Source organism: Salmo trutta, chromosome 40, assembly GCF_901001165.1.
Source record: "Salmo trutta chromosome 40, fSalTru1.1, whole genome shotgun sequence".
In the NCBI taxonomy this organism is placed as follows: domain Eukaryota; kingdom Metazoa; phylum Chordata; class Actinopteri; order Salmoniformes; family Salmonidae; genus Salmo; species Salmo trutta.
This window is the reverse complement of record NC_042996.1, coordinates 11,573,017-11,590,092: the sequence shown is the minus strand read 5'-3', so window position 1 is coordinate 11,590,092 and position 17,076 is coordinate 11,573,017. Positions and strand designations below refer to the sequence as shown.

The 17,076-nt window shown below is 44.1% G+C and overlaps 1 protein-coding gene across 2 annotated transcripts; it reads left to right on the top strand.

The window, feature by feature from the left end:
- Positions 1-3,853: 3,853 nt before the first annotated feature.
- Positions 3,854-16,755, top strand: LOC115180443 (UPF0577 protein KIAA1324-like). 2 transcript variants are annotated; one of them, XM_029742527.1, is made up of 22 exons: positions 3,854-4,091; positions 6,529-6,649; positions 8,575-8,764; positions 9,211-9,358; positions 9,871-9,960; positions 10,066-10,171; positions 10,385-10,534; positions 10,638-10,726; positions 10,864-11,044; positions 11,229-11,357; positions 11,809-11,899; positions 12,040-12,142; positions 12,864-13,001; positions 13,126-13,395; positions 13,697-13,870; positions 14,005-14,194; positions 14,363-14,459; positions 14,880-14,981; positions 15,520-15,646; positions 15,871-16,049; positions 16,355-16,517; positions 16,618-16,755. In XM_029742527.1, the coding sequence occupies exons 1-22, from the start codon at positions 3,987-3,989 to the stop codon at positions 16,684-16,686; spliced, it is 3,012 nt and encodes a 1,003-aa protein (XP_029598387.1). In that variant the 5' UTR covers positions 3,854-3,986; the 3' UTR covers positions 16,687-16,755. The 2 variants fall into 2 exon arrangements, with proteins under 2 accessions (XP_029598387.1, XP_029598386.1); XM_029742526.1 differs by having other exon boundaries at positions 3,855-4,091; positions 16,615-16,755.
- The last annotated feature ends 321 nt before the right edge of the window (positions 16,756-17,076 follow it).

The window sequence follows — 17,076 nt, the reverse complement described above, 5'->3', positions numbered from 1 at the left end:
ATAGGGTGGCAGGTAGCTAGTGGTTAGTGTGTTGAACTAGTAACCGGAAGGTTGCTAGATCGAATCCCCGAGCTGACAAGGTAAAAATCTGTTGTTCTGCCCCTGAACAAGGCAGTTAACCCACTGTTCCTAGGCCGCCATTGTAAATAAGAAATTGTTCTTAACTGACTTGCCTAGTTAAATAAAGGTTAAATAAATAAAATATAGCCTCTGTGGCACCCGACACACAGCTCATCTAGCCTCCAACCTCAGGCTGAGCCTACCCAACAGGAACATGTTTATTGGGGGCTGATGTAGGACACAGTATTTTACTGTTAACATAATGGCTCTATGGACTGGAGGCAAGCACGGTACATTACTGCCACCCAGTGATGAAATATGTAACTGTTTTGCACTTCGCTGAGTAGGCCTTTTGGAGTACCAATTATATATATTTGAATCACAATTTAACAGTAGAGTAGTAGGAAGCTGAATCTGATACTTTTGTTTGTCATGACTATTTTGCAGCTCAATTTTTCTCTTTCTCAGGGGCACCTGTAAGTGGAACAGCAGGTTTTGGGGAGAGTTAAAACAGAGAGACTTTCTGCATTCTTCACCCTTCTGCTCTGTGGAAAAAACACTCATCGAGGGAGTACAAGTCTAGATAATGACTGATAGCGCTCTTCATGAATGCAGATGGCCATGTATAGGGGCAGGCAGCTTGTGTGTGTGTGAGTGTGTGCGTGTGCGTGTGCGTGTGTGTGTGTGTGTGTGTGTGTGTGTGTGTGTGTGTTGGTAGGAGGGGGGATGGGTGATGACACGACACAATGGCAGACCACACTACTTAGACTGGGACTAACAGCAGATATTCACCCCTGCAAAGGGTCTACCCTATATGGGACCTATGAGCTGTACTGTCAGGTGTCCATATGTTGTAGACACTGCCCCAGAACTGTGGTTTGCTGCACCTCTACAGACAACCATCTGGCACCTCCTTCTCATGTACCAAAGCATAGAAATTGTATTCCTATGGCATACATGTTTCCAGGGCGAAACTGCCTAAATAGGTTCTGGTTAAGGTTGCAAAGAGAGGGTATATTAGTGGTAACTTTTGAAGTTTACCAGTAAACTACCAGAATTTTGGTAACTTTCAAGGATTTTATGTCATTTATCAAAAGACATCTAGTGGCCCTTTTGGGTACTTCAGATTATCACAGGCGTCTGTAATTATATCAAGACCTCTGTGTGGTCTTATCACATGTAAAATATATAAAATAATAAAATAAGAGGATTTTTACCATAAACTTAGTCCATACCATTGGTCTTTATGTAAGGGTTTCAGCACAAAATATGCTTTATAGATATATTTTTTACACACTTTCATTTATTTTACTATGTCAATATATCTGTGTTGTTAATGTTTTGTCGCCAAACTGGTGGCAGTTGTGAATAAAGTCAATAGTTGAAAGAGTTGCAGAGTTAATAAAAAATGATGCCTGGTATTTCCCCAGTCATTTGTATTCTACTTCATTGATGTCTCATCTTGCATCTGGCACAACTCCTCTTGAGAATCAGGATAGGCCTACAACTGGTTTAGTGTGGTTGTTAGCTGACAAGTCAGCAGCTCGGTATCTTCCTGGTGCTTCATTTAAAGTGGTGTGCGGTGCCAGGGTCTGCTGCTTGACCCAATGCTTAACCCATCTGTCTGCCTATTTAGCCTCCCCATTTTGACCAACCTTCACCCCATTCCATGTTATTGGACTGCTGTAAGATTTTTTAATGTTCGCCTAATCATTTATGGAAATAAACGGTAATATCTTTTAACAGTGACCACTATTGGTAATAGGTCTATACACAGATGGTGGACCTAATAACAAAACAAATTGTTCCTGCTGTCAATTAGACCGAGGTAAAGTTGGTTTTATATTCATATATTCAGACTTTCATCAGACATTCAACAGACATTAGCCAAAATCCATTTAAAATTGTAAAAATCAATAACTAATTAATCGATTGTCACAGAAACATAAAAATATATATGGTTTATTCTATACATGCCTAGCATACTTTTACAATATTTGTTTTGAATAAAAATTCCAGTTTTGATTTGATGTAAATACATAAAATATTTAAAATGCAATTTAAAGCGGTATAAATCAATAACTAATTCACCGTTTGTCACAGAAACATCAAACTTGATATGATTAATTCTATAAATGTCTAGCATACTTTTACAACCTTTTTTTTGAGTAACAATTCTAGTTTTGACTTGTTGGAAATACATCAAATCTATCAAATGCCATTTTAAAACTGTATTAATCAATAACGAATTCACTGTTTGTCACAGAAACATCAAACTAGATATGATTTATTCTCTAAATATCTAGCATACCTTTACAACTTTTGTTTTGAGTAAAAATTCCAGTTTTGATTTGATAGAGGGCATGCAGTCTGTAGAGGGTGTGTGGTAAAAGTTCTAACTAGTCTGTTATACCCTATTAGAAGGGGCCTGGCATAAAATTCTGCATCTTCAGTCATATTAAATTAGATTACGGGAAAAAACTATGGGATGAAGGGGTCAGGCCTGACTAACAAAGAAGACAGTAGGATGGAGCAAGAGGATCAACATGTGCATCTCCACTGTGGAGATAAGGAAACTAAGAGTGAACCATAACATACACTACCGTTCAAAAGTCTGGGGTCACTTAATAATGTCATTGTTTTTGAAAGAAAAGCTATTTTTTTGTACATTAAAATAACATAAAATTGATCAGAAATACAGTGTAGACATTGTTAATGTTGTAAATGACTATCGTAGCTGGAAACGGCAGATTTTTTTATGGAATATCTACATAGGCGTACAGAGGCCCATTACCAGCAACCATCACTCCTGTGTTCCAATGGCACGTTGTGTTAGCTAATCCAAGTTTATCATTTTAAAAGGCTAATTGATCATTAGAAAGCCCTTTTGCAATTATGTTAGCACAGCTGAAAACTGTTGTCCTGACTAAAGAACCAATAAAAATGGCCTTCTTTAGACTAGTTGAGCATCTGGAGCACTAGCATTTGTGAGTTCGATTACAGGCTCAAAATGGCCAGAAACAAAGAACTACAAAAAAAGATTGTAATAGTATGCTAGACATTTATAGAAGGAATCATACCTAGTTATAGTTTTCTGTCATTTAAATTGTATTTTATAGATGTTATGTATTCCTATCAAATCAGAACTGGAATGTTTACTCAAAATAAAAGGTTGCAAAAGTATGCTAGAAAATAAAGGAAAGCCGCACACTCTAAGAGCTCAGATGCAAAAAATGTTATTAAAATTTTTGCATCTGAGCTCTTAGAGTGTGCGGCTTTCCTTTATTTTCTAGTGTTCTGCTCCGCTAGCCAGCACCTCGCCTTTATAGGTGTGCGTTTCTTTTTTCTAGATTGCAAAAGTATGCTAGACATTTATAGAATAAATCATACCTAGTTTGAGGATTCTGTGGCAAACGGTGAATTAGTTATTGATTTATACAGCTTTAAATTGCATTTTGTAGATTTTATGTGTTTCTATAAAATCAAAACTGGAATATGTATTCAAAACAAAGGTTGTAAAAGCATGCTGGACATTTATAGAATAAATCATATCTAGTTTGATGATTCTTTGACAAACGGTTAATTAGTTCTTGATTTTTACATTTGTAAATGGCTTTTGGTGAATGTCTGTTGATTGTCTGATGAATGTCTGTGGAATGTCTGTTGAATGTCCGAATGTGTGAATATAAAACCAACTTTACCTCGGTGTCAATTAGCTGTCCTAAGATAACGCAAAGCCCGTGCTTTAGCAGAGTGACGTCGGCCGCGTGCCTCTGACATGGATCTTGAGCGCAGCGTAGCGGAGTGGGTGGAGAGAACCGCGCGCATGCATAACGACGGGGCACCAGAACCAAAATCACGCACTGTCATTCATGAATTGGTCTTCAACCGAAGCCTTTGACGGACTGTCTTAAAACAAAACGAGGATGAGGGTAGAGTCACGCGGGTTCTGTTTTCTTAATTGTTTTTTATTCATCGTCAGTGCCCGGCAATGGGTGTCCGCGAGCAAGAACCTGCGCCCGTGCAATGAGGTAAGAGCGCGCAGCTCGACACGAGCGGCAGTGGCTGTCACACTGTTATTTATAACACTGTTTTAAACTACATTAAATAAGCTAGCCATGACATTGACATCAAGTGCGCTGAACGCACAATGTGTAATTATCTTATGGTAGACTATGTCCCAACCATATTTATCATGGTTTATGTTACTAACGTTATCAAATGGGTCAAGAATGAACATTAACCAGAGGATTATAGGCTACAACCTTCTGCCAATCATTGTTATAAAATGCCTATTGGCGTGGAATGGAGTGGAGATATACGATGTTATGGGGGCATTCTTTGTTTGTGGTGGGATTTAAAATGTGTTGGTCGCCTATTCTTCTTACCGGCTTAAATCCTAAACATGTTGACAAAATATAAGGCTCCATAATATGATGACGCAGCGCACTGAGCCGATCACTTGGCATCCATCCTCGTCGGTGCTGCCTTCCGTCGATGTGCGGGAGTAATATTACCGCTGAGTAAGAGGAAAAGAGAGGAGGGAAGGACAGCGGAACAGCAAGGGCCCTGGCACTGCATTATCCGGTTAGATTGATCTGTTATGGCAGTGATGTCAACTCTCTAAGGAAAATAGCTGCCTGGAAGCCATCTATGTCCCAGCCTTCTCCATTTCTCTATTATTTGATCTGAAAATGATTGAGTGCTGTCAGATTTGTGTCCCAGAGTGTGTGCCATTACACGGCCAGATCCACACACACACACACACACACACACACACACACTCTGATGGATTCATGGATGATGGATTCATGGATGATGGATAGGTCACACTGGCACTAAATATCTCCTCTGTATCCATGGTGACCATGATGTGTCATAGGGGGACAAATTATGCACATTAACCTCAATACCCTTTTATCTAGCTCCAATTCCACTGCACAAGCCCCATATCCACTACAGTACCAATATTTACCCACCAGCCCCTCCCCAGACTCGAGTTGCCTCCGGGGTAAGCAGGTGCATTCCACTTGAAAGGGGTTGCCATGGGGCATGGTACTAAGGGATTTCTATAGCTACCTGTCATCTAGCTGACATATGGCCTCACCTATTGAGAGTTTGTTATGTGTGTGTGTGTGCCCATGTCTCCAATAGTTGTGTGGAAATGGCAGGAACAATACCTGTTAGAGCTAGAGAGAGATGATGATCTATACAAAAGAGCTCAGGCTTATCTATACTCCACGCACAGCCGTAAACTATCTCTCTCTCTCTCTCTCTCTCTCTCTCTCTCCATCCTCAGATTCCCCACCCTCTCTCTCTCCATCCTTAGATTCCACACCTCTCTCTCTCTCTCTCTCTCTCCCTCCCTCCCTCCCTCCCTCCCTCCCTCCCTCCCTCCCTCCCTCCCTCCCTCCCTCACTCACTCACTCCCTCTCGTTCTCTCACTCTCTCACACACAAACGCAAACACATTTAGCATTAACAGAACCACATACAGTCAGTATATACACACACACTCACCCACTTTGAATGCCAAAATGATTTGGGTGGCAGTGAGCTGTTTGTCGGTGGTCCTGATTGATTGCCATGGAAATGCTGGGTGAACAGAAGGTTTGGGAGGATGGGGGATGGGGATGGTGAGCAACATGGTGGTGGAAGTGAAGTGTTGCATGACTGGCTGCAGAAAGAATGCTTAGAGACAAACCACCATGGCCTCCAAAACAAGATGGCCCTCAAGTCTCCTTATGCCGTTTCTCTGTGGGGATCCTCCCTCTCTCTTCTGTTCTCTCTCTCTCTTTCTCTCTAACGTTCTCTCTCTCACACACACACATGCTTGGTTGTGTGGATGAACTGTTTTTTTTCCCGGTAGAAGTTATAATGTCATTGACCTGAAATGACCTGTTCACAACTGGCTTACTACTTAGTAGCAAACAAACAGTAGAACAAATGCAGATGGCTGAGACAAAGATGAGCGGTAATAGCCCAGAGTATTGACTTAACATACAGCAGAGCCGACCCCAGTCTCTGACTCTGTCATCAGAGCTGCTCAGAGACCATGATGGTGACTCTCTGTTAATTATTAACGGAGCTTTCTGTTCTTCCCGTCTGATTTTGTTTTCCTTATCTGCCCAGCCTCACTGATGACAACCTGCTCTACCACAGGCTTTCCATCATACTTGATGTTGGCTGTTTAGTACGCCTATGCGGCTTATTAGATTCATTTGGTGCATGCTGTCTTGAAAAACAACTGCGTATGAGGAGTGAATGGGTGTTCTGGCACATTGACAAAGAAGTGACAAGGAGGTGTCACTAAAATGAAATCCTTGCAACCTGTTCTGTCACTGCAGATTTAAGTGTGTCTTAGATTGTTTTATCTACTGGGTCATGTGTGACTGATTGTGACTGTGTGTCTAAGTGAGTGTGTGTATCATGTTCTAATATGACTACTGTGTGATTGTGTATCTTCCAGACAGACTACTACTATGAGTATACAGAGTGTGACAGTGTAGGGTCTCGATGGAGGGTGGCCATCCCACACAATCTGGGCACCTGCTCAGCCCTGCCTACTCCCACCAGAGGAACAGACTGCTGTGAGTACTGTGTGTGTGTGTGTGTGTGTGTGTGTGTGTGTGTGTGTGTGTGTGTTCATTCACATTTATTTCACCTTTATTTATTTAGGTTTGCCTCATTTAGATAAGAATCTATTTTTTCCAGAGAGACCTGTTCAAGATAGCAGTGCACGTTCATGAGAGAGAGAGAGAGAGAGAGAGAGAGAGTACAGTTGAGGTCGGAAATTTACATCCACTTAGGTTGGAGTCATTAAAACTCGTTTTTCAACCACTCCACAAATTTCTTGTTAAACAAACTATAGTTTTGGCAAGTCTGTTAGGACATCTACTTTGTGCATGACACAAGTAATTTTTCCAACAATTGTTTACAGACAGATTATTTCACTTATAATTCACTGTATCACAATTCCAGTGGGTCTGAAGTTTACATACACTAAGTTGACTGCGCCTTTTAACAGCTTGGAAAATTCCAGAAAATGATGTCATGGCTTTAGAAGCTTCTGATCGGCTAATTGACATAATTTGAGTTAATAGGAGGTGTATCTGTGGATGTATTTCAAGGCCTACCTTCAAACTCAGTGCCTCTTTGCTTGACATCATGGGAAAATCAAAAGGAATCAGCCAAGACCTCAGAAAAATAATTGTGGACCTCCACAAGTCTGGTTCATCCTTGGGAGCAATTTCCAAACACCTGAAGGTACCATGTTCATCTGTACAAACAATAGTACGCAAGTATAAACACCATGGGACCACGCAGCCATCATACCGCTCAGGAAGGAGACGCGTTCTGTCTCCTAGAGATGAACGTAGTTTGGTGCGAAAAGTGCAAATCAATCCTAGAACAACAGCAAAGGACCTTGTGAAGATGCTGGAGGAAACAGGTACAAAAGTATCTATATCCACAGTAAAACAACGAGTCCTCTATCGACATAACCTGAAAGGCCGCTCAGCAAGGAAGAAGCCACTGCTCCAAAACCGCCATAAAAAAGCCAGACTACGGTTTGCAACTGCACGTGGGGACAAAGATTGTACTTTTTGGAGAAATGTCCTTTGATCTGATGAAACAAAAATAGAACTGTTTGGCCATAATGACCATTGTTATGTTTGGAGGAAAAAGGGGGGAGGCTTGCAAGCCGAAGAACACCATCCCAACCGTGAAGCACGGGGGTGGCAGCATCATGTTGTGGGGGTGCTTTGCTGCAGGAGGGACTGGTGCACTTCATAAAATAGATGGCATCATGAGGTAGGACAATTATGTGGATATATTGAAGCAACATCTCAAGACATCAGTCAGGAAGCTAAAGCTTGGTCACAAATGGGTCTTCCAAATGGACAATGAACCCAAGCATATTTCTAAAGTTGTGGCAAAATGGCTTAAGGACAACAAAGTCAAGGTATTGGAGTGGCCATCACAAAGCCCTGACCTCAATCCCAAAGAAAAATTGTGGGCAGAACTGAAAAAGTATGTGCGAGCAAGGAGGCCTACAAACCTGACTCAGTTACACCAGCTCTGTCAGAGGAATGTGACAAAATTCACTAAATTTATTGTGGGAAGCTTGTGGAAGGCTACCTGAAACGTTTGACCCAAGTTAAACAATTTAAAGGCAATGCTACCAAATACTAATTGAGTGTATGTAAACTTCTGACCCACTGGGAATGTGATGAAAGAAATAAAAGCTGAAATTAATTATTCTCTTTACTATTATTCTGACATTTCACATTCTTAAAATAAAGTGGTGATCCTAACTGACCTAAGACAGGGAATTTTTACTAGGATTAAATGTCAGGAATTGTGAAACTGAGCTTAAATGTATTTGGCTACGGTGTATGTAAACCTCCGACTTCAACTGCATGTACTGTCTAGGTGTGAATGTGTCTGTCACATTGTGTGTGTGTGACCCTCTTCTCTCCCTGTCTGTCTATCTGCCTGTCTGTCTGTCTGTCAGCGTTCTCGTGTGCGGCGGGAGAATTCCTAGAGATGTCTGCTCAGCAATGTACGCCGTGTGCGGCCGGCTCCTATTCGCTGGGCAGTGGGGTGCGTTTCGACCAATGGGACACTATCCCTGCTGGCTTCACCAGCCTGGCCACCTACATGGACCCAGGACCCAGTGGAGAGGAGAGTCAGGCCTGTAATAGGTAACACACATGTCTGTTTTACTGTCCTTGTGGGGACCAAAAAGTTGATTCACATTCAAAACCCTAACTCTTAACCCTAACCTTAACACCTAACTCTTAACTCCTAACTCTTACCCTAACCCTAATTGTAACCATAAACATAAAATAGCCTTTGTCCCTGTGGTGAAAATTGTCCTTGTTTTACTCTCCTTGTGAGAACTTCTGGTCCCCACAAGAATAGTAAAACCCAAAACACACACACACACACACACACACACACACACACACACACACACACACACACACACACACACACACACACACACACACACACACACACACACACACACACACACACACACACACACACACACACACACATTTACTACCCACACCTGTCCTACACATTCAGTCACGCACACAAACTCACAGTAGTCCTGTATTCTCTTTCTCTCTGTGTACTGTAGCTCATCGTGGACGCCTCAGGGTGTGTATCTGGAGTCTAGTCGTGATGAGTGCACCGTGTCTCTGGTCTACGCTGTGCATCTGGAGAAACAGGGCTCCGTCTCCTTCAGCTATCAGTACCCTGACAACAACATCTTTTTTGAGTTCTATGTGAGTCTGACCTTCTCCTCCCTGCTGAAGTTTATATCAGTTCATTTATTACCCTTTTTTTTAGCTGGTTGGCATATGTAGAGATGAAAAGTGGGTCTGTTTCGCAGTAGCAGGGAAGACTAATTGTACATTAATATATTTTTGTACATCAATGGCTTTACATCAATGGGTTTTACATCAATGGCTTTACATCAATGGGTTTTACATCAATGGCTTTACATCAATGGGTTTTACATCAATGGCTTTACATCAATGGGTTTTACATCAATGGCTTTACATCAATGGGTTTTACATCAATGGCTTTACATCAATGGGTTTTACATCAATGGCTTTACATCAATGGGTTTTACATCAATGGCTTTACATCAATGGGTTTTACATCAATGGCTTTACATCAGTAGATGTGGGCAATTGAGTGCTTTTCTGTGGTGAGGAGAATCATCTGCTGATTGAAAGCGAGGGAATCATGTGATAGAATATTCTGAGTGGTTACCGTGGTGACGTGTGTCCAGGTCCAGAACGAGCAGTGTCAGGAGATGGCCCAGACAGACGATCAGAAGTGGATCAAACTCACCACAAACGGAGAGTGGGACACACACACGGTGAGGAGGAAGGCAGTGTGTGTGATACGTGTGTGTTATATGATTGGTGTGTGTGATGTGTGTAACACAATCTGTGTGCAACATATTGTGTGACATGTGACTCAGGTGAATCTGAAGTCTGGCACTAACATACTGTACTGGAGGACGACAGGGATCCTGGTCGGAGGGAAGATGGTTAAACCAGTGTTGCTCAGGAACATCCAGATTGAGGGTAATGACCGCTCGTACCCCTACTCCCTATCTTCACACTCACCTATATTCTCTCTCCCATTCTGCATGCCTCTGTAATGTGGTTGGTCAAGGCAGTGTAGTATCACAGGTTCTTACCCACTCCAGAACTCGCCCTTCTTAGATCTAGGAAATGAGGCCACAGTGTGAGACGACAGCCGAATCTACATCCTAATGAATGAATGTGTCTCTTTAGGTGTTGCCTACACCTCGGAATGTTTCCCATGCCGACCAGGCTGGTTTAGCTCCGCCCCTGGCTCCTCCTCCTGCCAGCCCTGCCCCAGGAACACATCGTCTAACAAGGGAGCCGCCTCCTGTACTCCCTGCCCCGACACACAGTACTCACGTATGTACTAGACACACACACACACACACACACACATTGAAATGTATCAGTAGATACCAGTTAAAATATCCACTGTCTCTCTCTCTTTCACTCTTTCCCTCAGATGAAGGATGGTCACAGTGTAAGGAGAGGCCTCCGTGTTCAGAGAAGGATTACTTTCAGATCCACACAGCCTGCGACAGCGAGGGAAAGGTAAGTCACACACACATATAGTGTGCATATATAGAGAGAAGGCTGTGGTCATATACATTAGATTACAAGACATAAGGCATCCTGTGTATAGTATCTCTATGGTTGTGATGTAACTGCTGTGGTTGCCGTGGTGACAGACGCAGGTGATGTACCGGTGGGTGGAGCCGAGGATCTGTGAGGAGAATGTGATTGGCGCTGTGGCACTGCCCCCTACAGGGGCGAGAGAGGCCTGCCCTCCCTGTAACCCTGGTTACTACAACACCAACGACTCCACCTGCTTCCCCTGTCCTCCTGGAACACACTCTGACGGCACCTCAGGTACACACACACACACACACACACACACACACACACACACACACACACACACACACACACACACTTTATATATATACATAAACAGTGCACATACACACACTTACAGTACACACACTCATGCCACTCACGTCTGTATTGCTGTATATTGAAATGTGTTGTTGACGGTTGTGTGTGTCTGTCCCAGTGTGTGAGGAGTGTCCTGCGGGGACAGAGCCAGTACTGGGTTATGAGTATAAATGGTGGAACGTCCTCCCTTCCAACATGAAGACTTCCTGCTTCAACGTGGGCAACTCCAAATGTGACGACATGAACGGTGAGACAGAAACATGTCTCGGGTGATTAGGGTCAAACGATATGTGATATGTATGTAGTAGTACACATGGGTGAATAGTAAATATGTCTAATATAGACATCGTGCTGGGTATGTAATAACTCTTTGTCTCTCTGACTAATGAGATCATAGATGTCTGTGTAATAGATATGTGGTGTCCCTCAGATTGTTATTCTTTTTTATTTTGTATCTTTATTTTACCAGTTAAGAACAAATTCTTATTTACAATGACGGCCTCCCGGGGAACAGTGGGTTAACTGCCTTGTTTAGGGGCAGAACGACATATTTTTACCTTGTCAACTCGGGGATTCGATCCAGCAACCTTTTGGTAACTGGCCCAACGCTCTAACAACTAGGCTACCTGCCGCCCCTGTGAGGAATATAGATGTGTGTTTAATAGAATGTGTAATCACAGTAATATGTTGTCGTTCAGGCTGGGAGGTGGCAGGGGATCACATCCGCAGCGGTGCTGGAGGCTCGGATAACGATTACCTCATCCTGAACCTGCATGTTCCTGGCTTCAAGTTAGTCTTGGCTTGACTGTGTATTATTGTTAGAGCTCTCATGTTTTTCCTGGTTAGGTCATATGGTCAGAATGAACACATGGCTATGATTATTGTGAAATATCATTTTTTATTGGCCCTGTGTGTGTGTGTTCTTCCAGGTTACCCACATCACTTGCTGGGATGACCGGGTCTGAGTTTGGCCGGATCACCTTCGTCTTCGAGACAATCTGTTCTGCCGACTGTGAGCTCTACTTCATGATGGTGTGTTGGACCATTCACATCTGCACGAGTGTGTGTCTAGGATCTCAGGGAAATGTTACTGGCAATATCAACAGTGTATTAGCTAGTAAATCAATATTACCCAACCCAACATAGCCAGTATGACATAGCCAATACATGAGTGACCTACTTTCATCCCCGCTATTGGATAAATACATATCAATATCTATGTTTGTTAGTAAAGCCATATAAAGCAGAACAGGGTTCCCCAACTGGCGGCCCGCGGCCCCCCAAGATTTCTGAGCCCAAAGAAATAATACAAAATGTAATTGTTGGACATAAAACACTGTAAAAACACAAGCAAATCAGCTACAAATGATTTTAATTTTGGAAATCTGTTCCCAAGTATTCCCACATATAATAGAGAGATATATGTGATCGTATACAAATGTACACAAGGTTTTAAGTTATTATGTTTTAGTCAAATATTATGTTTGGGCTTCTTGCGGTCAATCCGCTCAAGTAAACATCGGCCCGCGGCTGAATCTAGTTGATAATCCCTGCAGTAGACTCAGTTAAAACAACCCATGTATCCAAATGAAACCAAAGTATATTTGAACAAACACAACCAATCACAGTACACAATATACACAACTAAATCACAGTAAAGCAGTGAGATTTCAGATAAACCAGTCACTGTGTAAATTGTAAACTAGAGTGATCCGCTGCCATATAAACCCTGTGTGTGTGTCGCCCCCTGCAGGATGTGAACAGGAAGAGCACCACGGTGGTGGAGTCATGGGAGGGCAGTAAGGAGAGACAGAGTTACACACACATCATGACCAGGAACGCATCCGTATCATACACTTGGGCCTTCCAGAGGACCAACCAGGCTCAGGACGTGAGTACACACACACTCGCACAAAACTCACAAAACACACACACATACACTCTCTCACACACACACATACTACACAGACACACTTACATAGTGCACTATAATATATTTACGTGGGTGTATCTAGGTGCGGCGGTACATCACCGACGTGGTGATACTCTACTCGGTGAGCGTGACAAATGTCCAGGATGGCGTGGCATCTGCGTGCCGGGCCTGCGCCCTCCTATCCCAGAGTTCTCAGCGGTCTGGGTCGTGTATTCCATGCCCAGCTGGGTTCTACATTGACAGAGACACCAACCGGTGCCAGGAGTGCCCCCCCAACACATACCTGTCGGGTCACCACACATATGGAGAAGATGCTTGTCTGCCCTGTGGCCCCGGGAGTAAGAGCAACAAGGTATATTACACACAAACACAAACACACAACCCATATAATCACCCAACCATAAGTTACAACCTTACAAACTAACCTTACGTAACCATTATAATCATTAGAACCACTTTATAACATTAAATCCTCATAACCTAATCTAAAATCTCAGGGCCACACTTAAGAGTTTTACTCTCATCCAGATCAACAGTTAACAGTCTCTGCTCTGGATAAGAATGTTTGTAGCGTTGGTACTGTCGTGTGTGTATCATGTGAGCCACTATTTGTTCGATGTGTGCTGACTTGATGCTATTGTGCCCCCTCCTAGGAGCACTCTCGTTGCTATAGCGACTGCTCCTTCAGTCACACGGAGAACAACCGCACCCTGACCTTTGACCTGAGCTCTCTGAGCACCGTGGCCTCGCTCACCATCGGCCCCAGCTTCACCTCTAAAGGCACAAAGTATCTCCACGTCTTCAACGTCAGCCTGTGTGGACACCAGGTAACACACACACACACACATTCACACACGCGCACACACACACACACACACATTAATGCACGCACACATCAGCTTGTGTGGACATTAGATAACACACACATACCTCAGGGTTGTCGTTGTGTGTTCTGTTTCAGGGGAAGATGGCAGCTGTCTGCACAGATAATGTCACCGATCTCGCCAACAAGGACATGGGGAGTGATTCCACCCAGTTCGTCAACTCAGTGGACAGCTTCATCTGTCAATCAACCATCATTCCTGCGGATGGGAGGGGCTTCAGGATGGCTCTGGCATCCCAGTCTATCAGTCTGGCTGATACCTTCCTCGGTGAGATGGCAGTAGAATAGTGCCTTCATAATGATTATAGGACAGTGCCATAACCACTAGTAGTCATATAGCCAGAGCACAAAGTATGCTCTTGATCTAAAAACGGATTTATTTTCTACCATTTCATCTGAAAGTTATTTTCTCCATCTCGTTCCGTCTCTCTCTCAGGAGCGACAGTGGACAGTGATTTAGACGGAATAAACGCCAGACCAGAACTCTTCTCTGACAACTCAAAAGGCATCCCAGACATCAACTTCTTCTACAGGTAGGCCAGCGTAGAGCTAGACGCCATAGAACAGCATTCATAGTTGAATGGTTCCAGTGAAGATCAGTCATTGTGGTTGAAAGTGGGTTGAAAATGTGTGTTTTTTTTGTACACTGCTGCTACGCGCTGTCTATTATCTATGCATAGTCACTTTACCCACACCTACATGTACAAATGACCTTGACTAACCTGTACCCACGCACATTGACCCTGTATATGGCCTCATTATTTTATTGCTACTTTGTATTTTTTTAACTTTAGTTTATTCAGTAAATATTTTCTTCACGCTTTCTTGAACTTCATTGCTGGTCAAGGGCTTGTAAGTAAGCGTTTCACATTAAGGTCTACACCTGTTGTATTCGGCGCATGTGACAAATAGAATTTGATTTGTGTGTTTGTGTTTGACTCTCTCTTTCTCAGGTCGACTCAGGCGACTGGATCCTGTGAGCGGGGTCGGAGTGCAGTCATGACCATACGCTGCAACCCAGAGAAGACGGACCGCGGGCAACTCACAGTGCCCAGGTAAACACACCTGTCTGACTGTCTGCTCAACATCACCTGTCTGACTGTCTGCTCAACATCACCTGTCTGACTGTCTGCTCAACATCACCTGTCTGACTGTCTGCTCAACATCACCTGTCTGACTGTCTGCGCAACATCACCTGTCTGACTGTCTGCTCAACATCACCCGTCTGACTGTCTGCTCAACATCACCTGTCTGACTGTCTGCTCAACATCACCTGTCTGACTGTCTGCTCAACATCACCTGTCTGACTGTCTGCTCAACATCACCTGTCTGACTGTATGCTCAACATCACCTGTCTGACTGTCTGCTCAACATCACCTGTCTGACTGTCTGCTCAACATCACCTGTCTGACTGTCTGCTCAACATCACCTGTCTGACTGTCTGCTCAACATCACCTGTCTGACTGTCTGCTCAACATCACCTGTCTGACTGTCTGCTCAACATCTGTATTATTTGTGTGTGAGTGTTCATTAGCTCCTTCTACATTTCTCCTGTGTGCATGTGTGTGTGTGTGTGTGCATGTGTGTGTGCAGTGTGTGCCCTGCAGGTACGTGTGACGGCTGTACGTTTCACTTCCTGTGGGAGAGTGGGAGCGCCTGTCCCAGCTGCACCCAGGATGACTATCACCAGATAGAGGGGGCCTGCAAGGGAGGGGTCCAGGTAACCTACACTCCCTCTGTTCCCTCTCTCTTCATCTTCTTTTACACACTCATGCTACTCTTACTTTCACCTCTTGGTATTTCAATTGAACCTACTTTCTCTCTTTCTCTACTCTCTTGCTATCACTTCCCCCCTCCTTCCCTCTCACCTCTCTCCCCCCTCCTTCCCTCTCACCTCTCTCCCCCCTCCTTCCCTCTCACCTCTCTCTCTCTTTCTCTCTGTAGGTGACTCTGTCTGTGTGGAATGAGCCAAAGCTGTGCACCAAAGGCATGTCCCTGCCAGCTAAGAGCTCCGCCCCATGCGAGGCCATCGCCCTATGGCTAAAGGTGGGGGTAGGGGGCGGGGCCTTCTTAGCTGTGCTGCTCGTCTCTCTCACCTTCTATTTCTGGAAGAAGAACAAGAGGTGATTGACTGACACCTGTTAATCAAATAACCATCCCAGCCATAGGCCAGGGCTGTCCAACCCTGTTCCTGGAGAGCTACCCTTCTGTCGGCTTTCATTCCAACCCCAGTTGTAACCAACCTGATTCAGCTTTTTAACCAGCTAATTATTACAATCAGGTGTGCTAGGTGAGGGACGGAGTGAAAACCTACAGGACAGTAGCTCTCCAGGAACAGGGTTGGACAGCCCTGCCATAGGCTGTAGTACAACACTCCTGACTCCTGCATCTCTGTGTGTTTCTGTGTCACTATGGTGCCCCATGTCAGGCTGGAGTATAAGTATTCTCGGCTGGTGATGTCAGCCAATAAGGAGTGTGAGCTGCCAGTGGCGGATAGCTGTGCCCTGGCCGAGGGGGAGGAGCCTGAGGATGACGTGGTCTACTCCCACAAACCCTCACTGCTCGGCAAGCTCAGGGCCATCGCCAACAAGGTACGTGTGTGTGTGTTAACCCTGTGTGTATAACCGTTTGTGTTAACCCTGTGTGTATAACGTGTGTGTTAACCCTGTGTGTATCTCTATCCTTCAGCAGAGGGAGGGAGACAGCAGTGAGTCGGTACAGCTGAAGTCATCCCAGTCTGAGAGATGGGTCTGGGGGTAACGATGAGCAAGAAAGAAGAGAGAGAAAGGAAAGAGAAAGAAGAGAGGAAGGAAGGAAGAAAGAAAGAAAGGAAGGAAGGAAGGAAGGAAAGAGAGAGAGAGAGAAAGAAAGAGAAAGAAAGAAGAGAGGAAGGAAGGAAGGAAGGAAGAAGAGAGAGAAAGGGAGAGAGGGAAGAGAAAGAAAGAAGAGAGGAAGGAAGAAAGAAGAGAGAAAGGGAGAGAGAGAAAGAAGAAGAGGGAGTTGGTAGGGTTGGCACTGAGTTCCACTCCTCTTCATGTCTCCTGGGCTCTGCTTATTCCTGAGGACTCCATCGTGGCTCCAGACACTCCAGTTTCCTCTGCAAAGGAACTTGTTCCCATGATTCTGACTGAAACTGGAAAGTGGTTTGGC